The 18,272-nt window shown below is 47.0% G+C and overlaps 1 protein-coding gene across 8 annotated transcripts in view; it reads right to left on the bottom strand.

Annotated features, from left to right (window-relative positions):
* The window catches only part of MTMR3 (myotubularin related protein 3), a 75,681-nt gene that overhangs the window by 32,564 nt on the left and 24,845 nt on the right, over nt 1–18,272 (bottom strand). For all 8 annotated transcript variants that reach the window (XM_063416046.1, XM_063416044.1, XM_063416049.1 and 5 more), the window contains 4 exons: nt 11,370–11,447; nt 7,397–7,470; nt 6,925–7,014; nt 5,255–5,371 (listed from right to left, as the gene is read on the bottom strand). In XM_063416046.1, coding sequence (XP_063272116.1) covers nt 5,255–5,371; nt 6,925–7,014; nt 7,397–7,399 — 210 coding nt within the window. In that variant the 5' untranslated portion in view covers nt 7,400–7,470; nt 11,370–11,447. The remainder of the gene's footprint in view (nt 1–5,254; nt 5,372–6,924; nt 7,015–7,396; nt 7,471–11,369; nt 11,448–18,272) is intronic.

Here is an 18,272-nt window from a genome sequence, read left to right as displayed (position 1 = left end):
GTGGAATGAAAACAAAAAAGTAAAACCAGCAGGCAAGGAAAAGAAATGTCTCAAAAATACAAACCAAGAGAAATCCTACTGTGAGCAGGGAGATGCTCAGAGCAAGCTCAGGGCAAATGCTGTGCCCAGGAGAAGGATGAGAACTGTGCTGGCTCTGGGGAAGGCAGGCACAGCTCAGCACCTCAGACAGAGGCCAGAGCGTTCCCAAATCACTGCCCAGAGCTCACAGCCCCACATACAACAGGCAGGGGATTTTAACGCTCAGCCTTTCCCTTGCTCATGTCAGATCACAACCAGAGGCACCAACCCTCCCCTGCTGTGCCCAGCATGGCTGGGACAGGGGAGTTACTCTGCTCCTTCTGTTGTAACCAGACATTAAATGACAGAAAATCCATGGACAGGACTTAGCAAGAGGGTGTCTGACTCCACAGCCCAGTAGTTTGGGTTTTCACATCTGGAGTTCAAATAAAGCCAGAACTTGAATTTCTGCCCATATTTTCAGCACTGTCACTGGTTGAGATCTGTGACACAATCAGTGACATGAAGGGGGCAGAAAATGAGGAATCCTCCTGTGAGAGCCCCTCTGTGCCCTCCCTATGCTCAGCCTGACTGGGTGACTCCACCAAAGCAGCAGAGTGCAGAAAAGAGAAGCACAGCACAGATCACACCAAGTGCTCTGTTCCACAGCTGACCCCTGTATTCCATGTGCTCATTCCTTCCAAGCCTCCTCCTGCTTGATCCCAGTCTGCCAGGCAGGTGAATTGTCAGTTTTGTCTGATCACTGGACAGGAATGGAGCTCAGACTGGAGAACCTTCCAGTCTGTCTTTATGACTGGACAGCCCCACACAGACCTACTAATAATTCCCAGGAGGAATTTCTCCATGGAAAGGGTGGTCAGGCCTTGGCAGGGGCTGCCCAGGGAGGTCTGGGGTTCCCATCCCTGGAGGTGCCCAAGGAAGGGCTGGGTGTGGCACTGAGTGCTCTGGGCTGGGGACAAGATGGGGACTGGGCACAGGATGGACTCGAAGGAAGTCAAGGAAGGCTTTTCCAACTTAAATGATTCTGAAATCACTTACTTAAATCTACCACTGAATTAAATAGCACCAACAGGGAAAGTAATGCATCTTCCCCAGCTGAGTGAAGATTCCAGACTTGCTTTTTCAGTCCAGTGCTGCTTTGTCTGTTATCTTTTTATTTCTCAAGCCCTGTTTTATTCTGTTTTTTCCCACGTCCATCTTCATTTAAGCAGTTTTCCACCTTTTCCCTCCTCCTGGCATTCTGCTTGTGGCTCCTTTTCCCTCTGTCTGCACTCTAATGACAAACTAATTCTTCTCCTCCTGCATTATTTTTAATTTCCTTCTTCCAAAGCCTGTCCTTGTTCCCTGCCCTTTCCCTGTGCCCTCTGCTCCCCAGCCATCTATTCCCCTCCGACAGCCCACCAGTGATTCCCTCACAATCTGCAGCTTTTTTTCAGGACAACCTTCCCATTAATCTTTTTAATTTTCCTTCCCAGTCATAAAAATCTGTCCTCTGGTCCTCTTGTGTTTTTAATCTCCTTCCTGGCCATTACTCTTCCCCCAGCAAAGCTCTGTGGAATTATCTCCCGTCATTCCCTCCCTCCCTGATAACCTTCCCTTCCCACTGCACATCCTTCAGGCTGCTGCCAGTCCGACACCCAGAGCCTGTTCCTGGAAGAGCCATCAATTCTATCTGCAGGCACTTCCCTCTAATAATGGCATGGAAACCAGGCAGGGAGAAGCAATCATTTTTGCTTTTATAAGAATAAACATGCATTGTTATCTGAGGCAAATTACCTCCCATTATACGGAGTACAGGAGCATCCTGCTCTTGCAGTATCTCCCGACTGTCTCTTATTTAAAATTATCTCATTTTAAATAACAGCAACATTCTACAACTCCAACTTTTTATTTTTGAGGGGTTTTAAAAATGATTTTGATGACTGGAGCTGTCTGTTATCTAAGAGCAGTACAAGATATATTTAGAGAATTACAGCTCTGTAGTTAGAAAAAGCCCAAGTTACATTTTCAGAGCTGAAACAAGCCCCCACGGCCCAATCTGTGCCCACAATTGCCAGTGGGATGCAGCAGACCACAGCCAGGCTGCTGCAACCACCAGTGACCCTGCTACAGACCCTCTCCAGGGCCCATCTGGCCCAAACCTCTCCAGGACCTCCTGCGGTCCAGGCCCTGCGAGCTGGGATTGGGATTTGCTCCTCGTTTTCCCAGCTCAGAGCTGGATAATGTCAGGGTTATGGTGCAGGCTGGTGGCTTTAACCAGCACAGGCCAAGGCTGGCTGTCCTGGAGAGTGGGATGAGGTGGCACATGGGGGCACTGAGGGTGCAAGGACTGCTCTGAAGGGCTCCAGGGTGGAGGGAGCTGAATCCCTCCCGGGTTCCTGGAACCCTCAGAAGTGTCTGAAACAAATTTTGCTTTTAATTACAGCTGATGATGCTTTGGGTTTGTCTTGAAGGCCACCTCTGAGCCCCCTCTTCTCTCACAATTGTTGTGCTCTTGAGTGTGAACAATTTGGGCAGCATGGCCTGAGGACAAGACAAGGATTACGCCACTCTCCAGCAGGGATGAACCACAACAGCCATGGACATGAGGAATATCCCAATCCAAACATTTCCAAGCAAGGGAGAGCTCACACTAAACTCACCTCCTCATCAAAGCCCCCCCCATAATGACTTTTCTTTGGTACTGTGTCCAAAATCCACCATTGGAAAGAGATTACATGCAATCCATGCTTCCACAAACTCCACTAAAATGTTAATTCTCCCATCAATGCAATTAGCTTACAGGGAGTAAAGTGATTAGACAGAAACACTCAGCAGCTGCAAACTCTGACATTTTCTTAAGGAATCAATAGAGTTGGGCCTGGGAACCAAACCTCCCCTGTGCCTGAAAGGTCCCTGTTGAGTCTGCACTTTTATCCCATGGATAAATATAAGTAAACACCCCTGAATGCCATAATCCCCCCAATTTATGCATGGTCTGTGGGACCTTTTGTTTTTGCATTTGAAACACCGTGTTCCTATTAGCACTAAGATCTAGGAAATTATCCATGGGAAAGATCTCCACACACAGCCCTTTTCTGCACTGGGAATGTTGCAAATGGGAACATTAACGACTTTGAATGGATTTCTTTCCCAGCCCAGGTGATCTGGAGCTCTGTGCTGCTCACTGAGGTGTCACAGCACCATTTTCACAGCCAGGGAATTGTAACCAAACAAGGGGGAAAAGCCACAGCCCAGGAAGGAAGAATTTCTTACAGGTATTTGCTGAACAGCTGTGGTGACATAAAAACGGCAGGGAAGAATCAACATGAACTCAATCAAACACTACTCAGTGACGATTTTAGTTAGAAAATCACCATCTGATCAAGAAATTTGGTGAACATTAACCAGAAGGATTACTACTGCCAAAATTAACAATTTAAATATAGTTCTTAATTACTAAAGACTGTTTCATCCTTAAAGACATCCCAAGCCTTTCCTGCCCTGGATTTCAGTGGAGTTCATAGGAAGTTATTAGTGATAGTCATATATGGTTACAAAGAATGATTTACATTCTGCTCTACCTCATACTCTGATTATTTCTGGTTAATGATGCTGATGATAATGAGATATCACACAGAATGAGAGGGCAGAACACTGCATGTGAAAGTCAGGGAAGCAAAATTAACATGGGAATATTGACAAGCTTCTGTGGACTCTTCCCCAAACACAATCAAGGAACGTGGTTTGAGAAAACATCAATTCTTGCTACGCTCAAAAACACTGAATTGAAAATCCCTATAACGTAATATCCCTTATTATCCTAAGAACAGAAAGTGCAGTTCATGTTTTAATGGCTTCTCTAATAAAGCAACTCCATCATTCCCCGGGACTCCTCAGGACACTCTTGGTTTCCCCACTGGAAGTGTCCCCAGCTGGTGGGACCAGTCTGTGTGAGCACCACAGCACTGCCCAACGCCGCCCAACGCTGCCCAGCACTGCCCAACGCTGCCCAGCCCTGCCCAACGCTGCCCAGCCCTGCCCAGAGCTGCCCAGCGCTGCCCAGCCCTGCCCAACGCTGCCCAGCTCTGCCCAACGCTGCCCAGCGCTGCCCAGCGCTGCCCAGCTCTGCCCAACGCTGCCCAGCGCTGCCCAGCGCTGCCCAGCCCTGCCCAGCCCTGCCCAGCCCTGCCCAGCCCTGCCCAACACTGCCCAGCCCTGCCCAGCCCTGCCCAGCACTGCCCAGCACTGCCCAGCCCTGCCCAACACTGCCCAGAACTGCCCAACACTGCCCAGAACTGACCAGCCCTGCCCAGCCCTGCCCAGCCCTGCCCAACGCTGCCCAGCCCTGCCCAGCGCTGCCCAGCCCTGCCCAGCCCTGCCCAGCCCTGCCCAGAACTGCCCAGCACTGCCCAGCCCTGCCCAACACTGCCCAGCTCTGCCCAACACTGCCCAGCGCTGCCCAACACTGCCCAGCCCTGCCCAGCACTGCCCAGCACTGCCCAGCACTGCCCAGCCCTGCCCAGCCCTGCCCAGCACTGCCCAGCACTGCCCAACACTGCCCAGCCCTGCCCAGCCCTGCCCAGCACTGCCCAGCACTGCCCAGCACTGCCCAGCACTGCCCAACGCTGCCCAGCCCTGCCCAGCACTGCCCAGCACTGCCCAACACTGCCCAGCACTGCCCAGCACTGCCCAGCACTGCCCAGCCGTGCCCAGCGCTCACTGAACCGCCTCTGGCACCACAGGAGGTGAGATGGAAGCATTTGAAGGAATGGACACTTGGAATAAAACTCCCTGAAGAGATGTACTGAAGGTGAGGTGCCACTCCTGACCTGTTACATCAAAGAGTGCACTCAAAGCACCCAAGATGTGGCACAGAACCTCAGCAGCTGGACCCACTCCCTCCTTCTGAAGCTCCAAGCAAGGCACAAATCAGGTTTCGGTGCTCCAAGAGCCCCGTGGCAGACTGACCATCTCCCCACACTGAGCCTGGGGACAACAGGTGGCTGACACAGTCAGCTGTGAAGTGAAGGTTGAGGGATGTGACATTTCTTTATGACATCTGATTTTCAGAGCTGCTGAGTCACCTTTTGGTGCCTACAATACATATTTATTGTCCCTGAGAAATCAATTTGAACATCAGAGAAAGATTTTTCATTCTTAAAAGCGGGGGATCACTGTACTCTTATCCAAAATTGTGATTTCCATTGAGATCAGAACACCTGGAAGCACTTACATTCACCACAGACTCCTTGAACTTGATGTGGAGCCTGTAGTTGGAAAGGGCAATGATGGCATCCTCTGCTCGTCCCACGTACTCCGTGCTCTCCCCGTGGAGCTCAATGAAGGGCACCTGCAGAAAGGCAGCAAAAACCTGATTTCAGAGGCCATTTCCCAAAAACCTGCCCCTCCTGCAGCACAAGAGATCAAACAAAGCCTGCTGAGAATTCAGCCCCGTTATTGCTGCTGAGGAGGAACATCAGGTAAGCTTGGCTCCGAGGTTAATTGCAGCCTTTTTCTTAAATGAGCCCTTATTTTATGTCACTTTTCCTGAGTGGTAAGTGCCTGGTCAGGGAAAGCAATGAATTTTTATGAAAAATATCCTCACATTTTGGCAAGCAGGCTGACAAAGCCCTTGATTTATGCTCTCACTCCTTACTTAATGGAGAGTGGCATTTCCATAATGTTATTAAATTCATCCTAAAGTAGGCAAAACATCCAGGATGAATAATGTTCCCTGCTATTTCCCCACTATTTACCCAGCAAGCTCAGGTAACCAGCCTAGGCTGGATCCCTAAATGCTACAAAGCTGAGCTTGGACAAGTCAAGCTTTTTGCTCCCTATTTCTCACAGTAGATATGAAAATGCACAACAACTGCTGCTTTTTAAAGTCAGAAACCTGCAGTTCATTATACCACACATGGAAATTGTTACTGGTTAACTAAAAATGTGACTTAAACCCAGTTTAGCTGAGCTGGGTGAAAAGTATAAAGCTCAACTTGAAAGTTGGTCTGTTTTTACACCAAAGTAGCTTGAATCAAATAAAAATACTTTATATTACAATGAAACTCTTCAGTTGATGTAAGAGTGTCTGCAGGTAGGGCCAGGCTGGGAGAGCTGGGGGTGCTCACCTGGAGAACAGAAGGCTCCAGGGAGAGCTCACAGCCCCTGCCAGGGCCTAAAAGGGGCTCCAGGAGAGCTGGAGAGGGACTGGGGACAAGGGATGGAGGGACAGGACACAGGGAATGGCTTCCACTGCCAGAGGGCAGGGATGGATGGGAGATTGGGCAGGAATTGTTCCCTGGGAGGGTGGGCAGGCCCTGGCACAGGGTGCCCAGAGCAGCTGTGGCTGTCCCTGGATCCCTGGCAGTGCCCAAGGCCAGGCTGGACAGGGCTTGGAGCAGCCTGGGACAGTGGGAGGTGTCCCTGCCCATGGCAGGGGGTGGCACTGGGTGGGCTTTAAAGTCCTTTCCAACCCAAACTATTCCATGATTCTATGGTAAATTATTTGAACTAGACTGATTTCAAAAAGAGCTTTGGAAAATAAAGAAATTTAAAAGTATCTCTTTTTGTGCACCAGAAGACTTTTGGCTTCACAATAACCAGATGCAAAGGCAGTGTTTAATCAGCTTAATGCTGCTTTTTCAAAACAATAGAGTTGTAAACTATGGAATAAAACCTGACCCTTGGAATTAGTGAACAGGTAGCAGTGGTATTTTTCAGACCTTGAAGGAAATTCTTGTAATAAAATGCCCAAGTTCTCTGTCCTACCAACAGTAGAGGAGCATTTAAGAGGAAAATGAGTTTCTGTGCTAACTGTGAGTTAAAATTCTGGAGGAGAGGCCAGAGAATCCATAACCAACCCTGGAGGCAGTGTGGTTTGACCATGAGCACTGTGGTGATTACCTGAAGGTTCTCATCCTCTCGGATCAGCTGCTTCCTGGGAAAAATCTGATTAGCCTGGATGCATTCAAGGCTGTGCTGAGTCTCCTCATCCTGAGGAACAAAGTGTGACAGTCACCTGCAGCACTGGCACCTGCTGCCACCCTCCCCAACCATCCACAGCCAAGGAAAAGCTCCCACAGGATGAAGTGTCCAGAGAATTCCAGGAGCAGTAACTCACTAAAGTTTCTAAACTCTCCAACATGGGCCCTCAGACAACAAATTTGGTATTAGCAACAGGTTTCCTTCCTACAGCCTGATTAATAAAGTCATTAAAAGCTGTAAGATTTATAGCAGCATTAGGAAAAAAGCATTAGCACTATTAGCATTAGCCTAAAACTCAACTACCCCACATGTAAACATTAATTCCCTAATGTTTTCTCCCTTTTTAAACTCTCCTGCTCTGTCACAGACCCTACAAAGCCTCTTTGCTTACCATGACAGGCCCTGGGCAGGAGGAGGAATCCTCGTCTTTACTTGCAATACTTTGAGCTCTTCACTTATTAAAACCTAGAAAACCAGGAAAGTATAATGATGAAATAAGATTCATTTTCTTTTGCCAAATAAATACAAATTAACTTTTAAAGACTATGAATGCAGCTGTTAGAAAACTGAGTGCAAACAGTAATTATGAAAAGATGAAATCCATAGAAGCTCCCTCTCCTGAGAGCCAAAATTGTTTCAAAATGTGTCTTGTTCCTTCTGCTCACCCTGAAAAATTACCTTTGGATGTGCTGCTGGGAGAACACCTGTCTGAAGGCAGCAATTAGACCAGTGTTTATATAATTTAAATTAAAACATGTTCATCTTTCCAGATCCCCTGGAATTTTCTCCCAAGTTGTCTGCAGATGGTGAATCAGAAATCCATGGGTTACAAATCTGAAGGGATCACTGGGATCACTCGTGCTGATCTGGTGTGAAACACAGGGTTTGGATCCTCCTGAACAAGCTTGTTCCAGCTATGGCATATGAACTGGAATTCCTATTGGGTTAAAATCCTCAGTTTACACTTATGGCTCGTTTTGGATATCCATGGATATACCAAAATACCAATTTTCCTGCACTGACCTTTCCAGGAGCTCCAGATCACTACACTGGGGACTTGCTCTCTCCACCACCCAACAGCCCCCCAAGCTTTGATCACCTGCAAATTTTGGGGGAATATTAACACAGTCCTGAGGTTTATGCAAATCACCCAATTAGGAACTTAATGACTGACATGAATACAGGAGTTACAATTTGGGTTTGAGACTGATTTTACACTCAGCTTTTTTAATCCAGGTAGGCTCTTCCCTTTTCTACTCAACCAGGATTCACTCAGGTATTTACAGGGTTTGCAGACTGTGGCACACAAAACTTACAAATGAAAACATCACATGAGTGCAGTCAGTTCTCAGTTCACATCCAAAGTTCGTATCTCACTTAACTTATAAATGTATTTCAAATTATCAGTATTGAGGCTGACAGAGAAAACCACTTCAATCCATCAACTCCCAGCCCTGCAGGGAGCCCTAAACACATCCTGTGCCTGCATGGAATATTGACAGAGGGCAAAGGAGCAGCAGCTGCACATCAAGTACCCTCACATATGTGTGTCTGTAAATTCACTGACATAAAAGGGGGAAATGATGAGCAGAATTGAGCTCAAACTGCCATGGATTCACTAAAAAATTAATGCAAAAAATGGATACAAAATCCTGGGAGAGCTGGAGAGGGAATTTGGACATAGGCAGGGAGGGACAGGACACAGGGAGTGGCTTCCCATGCCAGAGGGCAGGGCTGGATGGGAGATTGGGCAGGAATTGTTCCCTGAGAGGGTGCTGATGCCCTGGCACAGGGTGCCCAGAGCAGCTGTGGCTGCCCCTGGATCCCTGGCAGTGCCCAAGGCCAGGCTGGACAGGGCTTGGAGCAGCCTGGGACAGTGGGAGGTGTCCCTGCCCAAGGCAGGGGTGGCACTGGGTGGGCTTTAAGGTCCCTTTAAATCCAACCCATTCCAGGGTTTTATGACATAAAAAAATACCTTGTTATTTCAAAGAACTCATTCAGCTTCACACACAATTATGAAAGAAAGACCAACTTAATTTTAAAAATTTGCTTTATTACAAATTTGAAGCTTGCTTATCTCTGAGGAAAACATTTAATTTAATAGGCACAATGCTGGAAAAAAATTTTTTATACTTCAGTTTGATTAGATATATGTAATTTATAGGTTTATTATATAACCACCTACATATTAATAAAACCAGTGTTAGCTTAGAAAATTGCGTCTTTCTAAATATCTTACAGCTGTGCTCCTAAAATCCAGCATAAACCTCCAGCAGAGACTACACAAAGTACCAAGTTTCAGTCTAACTCCTGCATTCAGTGCACAACACTTTCTACTGTGACAGTGGGGCTTTTTCCATGTGAGAATCTTCCTTTCTAAGGTGAATTTTGGGAAAGCTGTGTAGATAAAAAATCTGCCTGTTTCAGTTTGGATCAGGATTATCAGATCCAAAGGGTGATGCTGCCAAGATAAATGGTACAAGAAGTTATAGGACTGGTTCTAAACACTTTGCTCTGGCTGCTGCTGGGCATCAGTGAAACGCTTCAGTAACTTCCCTGCCACCCAAAGAGTGCTGAAAATTGCTGATAGAAATAGCAAAAAGGCTGAATTGTTACAGTGAGGCTCTCTGAGCTGATGGGCAGTGAATACTTGGAGAGAACTCACTGCTTTCCCATCATGCCCACGAGCTGATCCCGCTCCCCCCAGCAGCTCCGAGTCACGGGGCTGAGCGAAAGGGAAAGAGAACAGCTCTGGGAGCAGGGATGCAGCACACACTGCTCAGGACAGCCCAGACCACACTGAGTCCACGCTCCTTTCCATCCCAAAGCTTTCTAACCCATTTCCGTTCACCAAACTCTTCCCGTGGAAACAGAAGGAGGATCCCAGGGACTGCTGACACCTCATAAGGGCATTTCTGCCTTTAGCAGCCTTGGAAGTAAGAACATTCCTCATATCATCAACTCCTGAACCCTCCCCACCATCATCCCCACTGCTGCTCCCAGGGACAGCTGGGGACAAAGCCAGCCCAGCACCAAGTGGCTGCACAAAACCATTCTCAGGTTCATCCACACCACTTTTTTGACTGCAGAATGGAAAGAGAATTCTCATTTTGTTCAACTGCAGCTCTGCACTAACAGTAAAACCCATTTTCCAGAAGTGAAATGGAAAGGTATAAACACAGCTCAGATAAAAAACATCTGGCCAGGAAAGCAGCCTTAAATTCAGGCTCCTCCTTACCAATAGGATCACATAAAAATAGCAGCCAGCTTATACACAGAGCAGTGAAACTTGGGTTTATTGGTACAAATAATGGGTTTGGTCAGCACTGAGGCCAAAAAAACGTGATGTTATCAATTTACTGTCTGTCCTTTTACCTGCAATTCCATGTGTGTTAAATTACATCAAAAAAGAGAATGGTCTTGTTAATTCTCCATCCTAATGTTCTGCTTGAAAGGATAAATGATGAGCAAAGGTTGTAACCTCAGACTCTGTTCAGCCTCTATGAGAACATCCTAATTACCTTTTGTTTCAAATGTGCCTTCTGGTTTAAATTATGTACATAATTAAGAGTAGCAATAACCATCTGTTTGCCAGTGATTCTAAACAAAAAAGATTAGCTAAATAAAGGAGCGTTTAAATTCACATATATTTAAATGCAATCGGACTTCCAGTAAGGAAAAGGAAAAACTGGAGGGAAAGAAGGGAAAAGGAAGAATGCAAGCACTTCACTTTGTTCCCTTACCTTCCCCATCCAGACTGAATTCCATTTATTTTAATGTCAAAATCAGACTGAGCTGACCCCTGAGCTGTTTACATACTGTGGCACAGTTGTCCACTGAGTCTGGAATTCAAATTTTTTGGCAAAGGAATTTTTTGGCATTAGAAAATTTGAGAATTGAGCATTTAGGAATGTGCTGTACCTTGAGCAAAAGATGCTTCTGTTGCTAACTGAAAACACTTCTCCCCCTTTGGGAGGTGGAAGGAAACTTCTGAGATGAGGTTAAACACTCAGTTTCCCTCATTTCAGCCCCTGACAGGGAGGTTTCTCCTCTTTCCTGACACCACAGGCTGCAGGGACTGAGCAACTTTCACCAGGATTTACTGGGAGAGCAGCTGACAACACGGATATTTGACCATTATTCAAGAATAGGAGTGGAACAAAAAATTATGTTTGAAGTTTGGGCACAACTAAGAATCAGGAACCTTTTTTTCAATAATTAAAGGTTGCAAACCCCAACTCAGTGAAATACTAATTTTTGTCGAAGATCTTGGAAAACAGTTTATTTAATTAAGAGAATAATCAATGATGAGCACAGAATCCACAAACAAGCAACTGATCTTCCCAAAATAATGCAATTCTTACCAAAGAATGAGAGAATAAACAGTCCTCTTTTGTCCCAGAAAGTTCCAAGTGTTCTCTTCTGATACTTCACATTGGCAGCTGCAAATACAAAGACAACACTTTAAAACATGAGCTTCCCTGGAAAGAACCACTTCTGACCCAGCAGCCTGGACAGGACCCCTCACTGTGAGGGGAGTTTGGATCAATTCAAGAGGAAACAAGAGGAACTCTGAGTGCCCTGTAGTTGTAACAAGAGCTTAACATGCCCAGAGAGGGAATTCCAGGACTGGATTCTGATGGATATATGTGGGTAAGGCCTCTTTTCTGGCAAGGAGCAGTTCTGAAATTGTGGCCACAAAGCAATTCACAATTTTCATAAATGAGTAAACAAAGCCTAAATAACTTCACAATACAAGCTGCAGGGGAGAGTTTTACAGAAGATCCAACTGGATTTATACTGATCTTCAAAGTGGGTTTAATTTTACACTGCAACTGGCATTTCTGGTCCCAAGAAAGCCAATGAAGACCCCCAGTGGTTGCTGCCCATGTGCTTTGGTCCAAAGGTGCAAAAAATCCCAGGGATCAGCAATGCTCATGGAGCCCACTCCTGCCAAGCCCTTTCCTTTGGATTTTCAAGTGCTTTACAAACACTTATTGCATTAAAAATTATGTACTGTGCTAGAAATACACATTTGTCAAAAACTATATGGAGAAAATATCTGATCTGATTCATTCCTACAGTCACTCCAACAGGATCAACAGATGTCTCCTGTGGCATCAGAAGGACAAGGTTTAACGCTAAAATACTCAAACCCTAAAATTGAAAGTTCCAGGCTAAGCCCAATTGCTCCTAAAGCACACAAGCAGTCAAACTGATGGGACACCACTCCCTTGTATCCAAAGGTTTGCTCTTCACAGAAACTTGGATACTCTCCCAGTAGCACACTGCATGTGGATGTGCCTGGAAAGTGCAATTTCTCCACCATATAATCCTGCTGCTGGAAATAGTTTGCCTTTACTTTGATGTGCCACAACTACTGATAATTTCCACATTTTGGTAAATGAAATAAAATATTTTTGTATTTTGAGTTCATTGTGTGCTTTAGTTTACGGCAGAATCACCAGCTGGGTGAGGGAGGGGATTGTCCAGCTCTGCCCTGGGGTGGCCTCTCCTCAAGTGCTGGGGACAGTTTTGGGCATCACAATGTCAGAAGGATCTAAAGCTGTTGGAGAGGGACCAGAGGAGGGGCACGGGGATGGGGAAGGGTCTGGAGGGGCTGAGGGCACTTGGAAAGTTCAGTTGGAGCAGAGGAGACTGAGGGGAGCCCCAAGGGGCAGCTCCAATCTCTGCCCTGGGACAGGGACAGCACCCAGGGAAGGGCTGGAGCTGTGCCAGGGCAGGCTCAGGCTGCAGAGCAGGAAAGGTTCTTCCCCCAGAGGTGCTGGCACTGCCCAGGCTCCCCAGGGAATGGGCACGGCCCCGAGGCTGCCACAGCTCCAGGAGCCTTTGGACAGCGCTGCCAGGGATGAACAGGGTGGGGTGGGTGAGGGGTCTGTGAAGGGACAGGGGCTGGATCCATGATCCCTGTGGGGCATTCCTATGCATGTTTTTCCTGATTCTAAGATTCTAATCTAATCTGAGATGCACCAGAAGGAATTCTATCATCTCACATGATGGACACTTCAGGGAATCTCATGGAATCTCAGCATTTACACAAACAGGGAGCTGAGGAGGTGCTCTAACAGAAAGCCCCTGTGTCAATGCCAACTGTCCAAAACCTCAGCTTAAACTTCGATTTAGTATTTCATAAAACAGTTTCTAAAAGCAACATTTCACTACCTGCAACAGAGGTCAACTTTGTTTTCATTTTTAAAAAAATCTCTCTCAGCCAACAAACCAAACACCAATCCCAATAACTTTATGGGTCAATAATCAACCCCAGCACCCAAATGGGAATGGGCAGTTTGACTGTGAGGTACCAGCTTGAGCGTGCAACAAGTTCAACTTCACAGCTGCCTGTTGATACAAAGTCATCTTTGAGGGGAATATGGAGCAAGTTTATTAAACACACAAACAAAAAAAAGCTCTGAAGGCAGACTATACAACTCTAGAATGACTCCTCAGAGACAGTGTGCTGGCCATGTATTTGCTTTTCAAAAGGCAAGATACACATTTCGGGTGCAGGAGTTGGACTGATTTTGTGTGGTTTCAGTCCAAGCAAGGGAAAAAAAATCCTTCACAAAATCTGCAACAAGCTTTTTATTGATTTTAATGAGGCTTGGAAGAAGCCACCAAATCTCAAGAGTTTTGTCAAGAAGTTTAAAAACAGGAGAAAAATGTTCCAATATAAGCATTAATAATTCCGCTTTCTTGCTGCCAGAGCTCTGCAACCCCCCCGACACGCTCATGAGCATTCCTGCTGCAAGGCTGCAGGGCTCTGATAAGAACCTCCACTGTTATCACTTCCTAAGTCAACAACTTCTGCCAAAATAAGGGGGGAAAGCTGCCTGTAGAAAGAAACATTGCTCTGAGTTCTGCTGGCCCTCTCCAAAACACCAACTCCTGATGGGAGCAGTCCCCGGGCAGGAGTTGTTTAATGAACACATCCCAGCACAGGCCAGGTCTGCAGCCACCCCCTCCAGGTGCTCCCACCACTTCCTCTGCAGCGCCTCAGCTGTGTGAGGCACAGATGGGATTCAGCATCACCAGGAAAGACAAGGGGAGGAGATGGAAAAGGGACAGGATCCTTTCACTAAATCCTGAGTCAAGTGTGTCTTTTGAGGATGGGCTTTGCTGCACCTTGAGTGTGATTTGAGTCAAGGTTTGGTTCAGCACAGCATGGGTTGGGTTTAAAGAACCTTAAAGCCTACCCAGTGCCACCCCTGCCATGGGCAGGGACACCTCCCACTGTCCCAGGCTGCTCCAAGCCCTGTCCAGCCTGGCCTTGGGCACTGCCAGGGATCCAGGGGCAGCCACAGCTGCTCTGGGCACCCTGTGCCAGGGCCTGCCCACCCTCCCAGGGAACAATTCCTTCCCAATCTCCCATCCATCCCTGCCCTCTGGCAGTGCAAGCCATTCCCTGTGTCCTGTCCCTCCATCCCTTGTCCCCAGTCCCTCTCCAGCTTTCCTGGAGCCCCTTTAGGCCCTGGCAGGGGCTCTGAGCTCTCCCTGGAGCCTTCTCCTCTCCAGGTGAGCACCCCCAGCTCTCCCAGCCTGGCTCCAGAGCAGAGGGGCTCCAGCCCTTGGAGCATCTCTGTGGCCTCCTCTGGGCTGACTCCAGCAGCTCCAGGCCCCTCCTGTGCTGGGCCCCAGGGCTGGGGCAGCTCTGCAGGTGGGGTCTCACCTGGGCAGGGCACAATCCCCTCCCCCGATTCCAGCAGCGGTGCCCAGGGACATCCTGTCACTGCCCAATTCAGACACGTCCTAAGTGCCTCTGCTGCAGGACTGAAGGGGATAGGAACAAAACCCCTTCGCTTTTCCTTTGAATCATCCTCTAAGCTGCTCTGGTGCCTATTTTGGGAACCTGGGCATTGGATGAACACAAAGGTCTTGCCTCCAGTTTTTTTTTCTTGGAAGATGTTATGGAGAAGTAGAGTAATTGGATTGTACATCTATCATACAGTGAAACACGAGCAATAACACAGCTGGGGGGGAATTCCAAATCATGGTTTCCAAACTGTAAAACTTTCATCCCTGGCCATTCCCCAATCCCTGGAATTCCAAGGACTACCCAACCCAACAACAAAGTCGGCCCTACTCTGAGCAGTGATGGACTACAGGAACTCCAAAATCTAAATTATTTGAGCTGGTGACAGTGTTTTTCTTGACATTTATTTCAATAAAACATTGGCAAATAGCTAGGGAAAGTGCTCTGGAGAAGTTTCAGTCAACATGTTTGTTTAATTAGGTGATTGGAAAGTTGTCTCTACAGTTTCTTTGCTGAAAGGCTCTATCAGCCAAAGCAAAAGAACCATGATTTGATAAGCATGGAAATGGCACAAGGGAAAAATAACTGGGAGTAAAATAAATCCAGATTTTCTCTAGCTGTCAGTTATCCTCATAAAGACGTAAACAAACTCAACCAAATGAAGCCTTTTTCCTGCTAATTAACTACTTTGAAGATGTATCTTCCCCTGCCTTTGCTGAAATACGACATTTCCACACCGGTTGTGCCATACCATGTCCCAACCTGACATTATGCAAGTGTGGTTTTTGATGAGAAGTTCTGCATTCCTGTTTACATTTTGAACTTCCCAATATCACTGTTCCCACATACCCAAGCTCACCATGAGGGGAACCTTCTCTTGCACGGGATTACCACACACCCCCATTTATTTCATCACCTCTGGGTTTGGCTGCTCCCTGCTCACTTTAGCTCACAGGTTGTTCCTCTCCTCCTCTCTCCTGTCTCTGTTCTTCCTGGTGGATTTGAGCTTCCTTTCCCTGCTATTTTTACACAATTCTTAGCGTGCTCAGGAGCAGGCACACAGTGCTGCTATCAGCTGCCCACCAGCTGGGGGATGTGGCCAGTTGGTGGCTGAGCTGGAAACCACAGAGGGATGGGAGCACTGGGAATGCAGCTGCTCCTGAGGCTGCACGGGGCAAGGCTGCTCCTCCATAGAGGGTTCTAAAACGTGCACACAGAGAAGAAGGAATGCAGATCCTCAGGGAGACATTTTCTGGTTTTTAGTGCCACGTGTCACAGAACCCCTAAGGCTGAAAAAGACCTTTAAGGCACTGATATGGCACCACTGACCCATGTCCCCAAGGGCCACATTCACAGAACTGTTAAATCCCTCCAGGGACGGGGACTCCAGCACTGCCCTGGGCAGCTGTGCCAGGGCTGGGCAACCCTTTCCATGAGGAAATCTTCCCTAATACCCACCCTGAGCCTCCCCTGGCCCAGCCTGAGGCCGTTCCCTCTCCTCCTGTCCCTGTTCCCTGGGAGCACAGCCTGACCCCCCCGGCTGTCCCCTCCTGTCAGGAGCTGTGCAGAGCCACAAGGTTCCCCCTGAGCCTCCTTTTCTCCAGGCTGAGCAGTCCCAGTTCTCTCCATCCTGTCTCTCATCCACTCCCCTGGATGCAATGACCTCATTCCAGCTGGATAGGAAGGTGTGCACACAGCAACACTCAAGTACCTGACAGGGAGAGCAAAACAGCCACAGGGAACATCCCACGTTCCCACAGCAGGATGGAACTGTCCTGCACCAGAGCATTCTGAAAAGATCTCGTTCCACTTTCTGTTCTCTCTGCTTTTATGAGTGAAGAATAAAATTAATTATAGGAGTCCAAAGCATCAAAAAAGTTTGTCAACATCTGTCACTGCACTGACTCATCCACTAATGGCAGGTCGGCATTTGGGCTTCCTTCATCTTCCCACTCACAAGTGGCATTAATCTGCTTTTAAAGCAGTTTGATTAAGCTGATTATCTTTGCATATTTGTTAAAGATCATTTCTTGTACTTTTCAGAAATTAAATGCAGAAGCAACAGTTCAAAGTTAAAGCAAAAAAAAATCTTGAAAGGAAAGCAGAGCTTGGAATGGCAGAGAAAGGCAAGAAAAGCACTTCTCGGGGTCTGATAGCAATGGATAATACAGAAAAATTTGATTTTGTGTTAAGAAAGGTCAATTTTTTCCATAATTGATGTCAAGAATAAAAATCAATGTTTAGCTGGGATAACAGTATTAATTATTCCAAAAAAAGAGAGGCTTTTTAGGAAAGTGCTCCCAAACAGAAGACTCTAAATCAGTATTTTCCTTCTCTACTCTCAAAACAACGCAGGTCAAAAAACCACAGCAAGCTTGAAACAAAATCCACAACAAAATGTCACTTTTTCTTACAAAATTTCAGGCTCTCTTTTCTTTTAATTCCTTTTTTCATTTGGATAAAACCCTGGGATCCAAAGGCTGCAATTATTCATATATAAAGCCATGTTACAATTTACCCATCAGAGATCTTCTGTACCAATCTATAATTTTCCTTTCATTTCAATTACTCTATATTCCTCTGTTTTATGTGCATGACAGAGGAAGAACAGCTACCAAGGACCAACAGCTACACAGATCAGTGTGACCTGTGGAGAAACCTGGAAGGAAGGGAATTGAACCTGGATTTCAGTATGGAAGCTGACAGGACACAGACCCAGTGGATTTGCACAGGTTCTAGGCTGGAAAGGTGTCCAGGTGTGATGGGAAGGGGATTTATGCCAACAGGTAACCAGAGAGCCATGAAATGCAGGGCAGTATCAGACTGGAGCTATGAAACAAACAGCAAGGTTAGACCAGGCAGCAGAAGTTTCCATCTGAAAAGGCATAATGGAGAAAGAAGGGAATAATTTGCTCCTCACAGTTCCCATTTTTCCATTAAGGTCCTCACAGCCCATTTGCCATGAGTCACACTCCCTCCCCTCTTTCTGCCTTTCTAGAAGGAAGGCAGCAAACAAGGAGAAGTGGCTGTTAATCAAAGTCTCCAAGGTTTTACTCATCCTCCCAAAACACTTCCTCATCCCCCTTCCCTCCTCCAGTCACATCTTGCTGCAGCTCAGACCTTCCTGTCAGTGCCTCAGCAGCGGGAAGGGGCAGCAGCCGCTCCCAGAGGAGCAGCCCATGCTGCCCAGGACAGCTCCTCACCTGCTGGGGTTCCCTGACAGCAACACTGGACACCGGCAAGGAATAAAAAAGAGAAAGAAAGGTTTGAAAATAGGAAAAATCAAGAAGCAAATGTTATCTGAAGGTTCCTCTGGAGTTTCAAGATACATTCCCATGAGACTTTTCTCCCAACCTGAACTTCCTCAGGACAACACACACAAGCACAGCTCTCAGCTCCTCACTTGACCTTGTTTTCACCACTTTTTCTGGCATGAAACTTTGAACATCTCTTCAACAAAACACCGCTGGATGCTTTTGTCTTAAGACAACTTTTT

This window comes from Prinia subflava, chromosome 19 (assembly GCF_021018805.1).
Source record: "Prinia subflava isolate CZ2003 ecotype Zambia chromosome 19, Cam_Psub_1.2, whole genome shotgun sequence".
Lineage (NCBI taxonomy): Eukaryota > Metazoa > Chordata > Aves > Passeriformes > Cisticolidae > Prinia > Prinia subflava.
The sequence above is the reverse complement of the archived record's forward strand: the minus strand, read 5'-3'. Positions and strand labels throughout refer to the sequence as shown.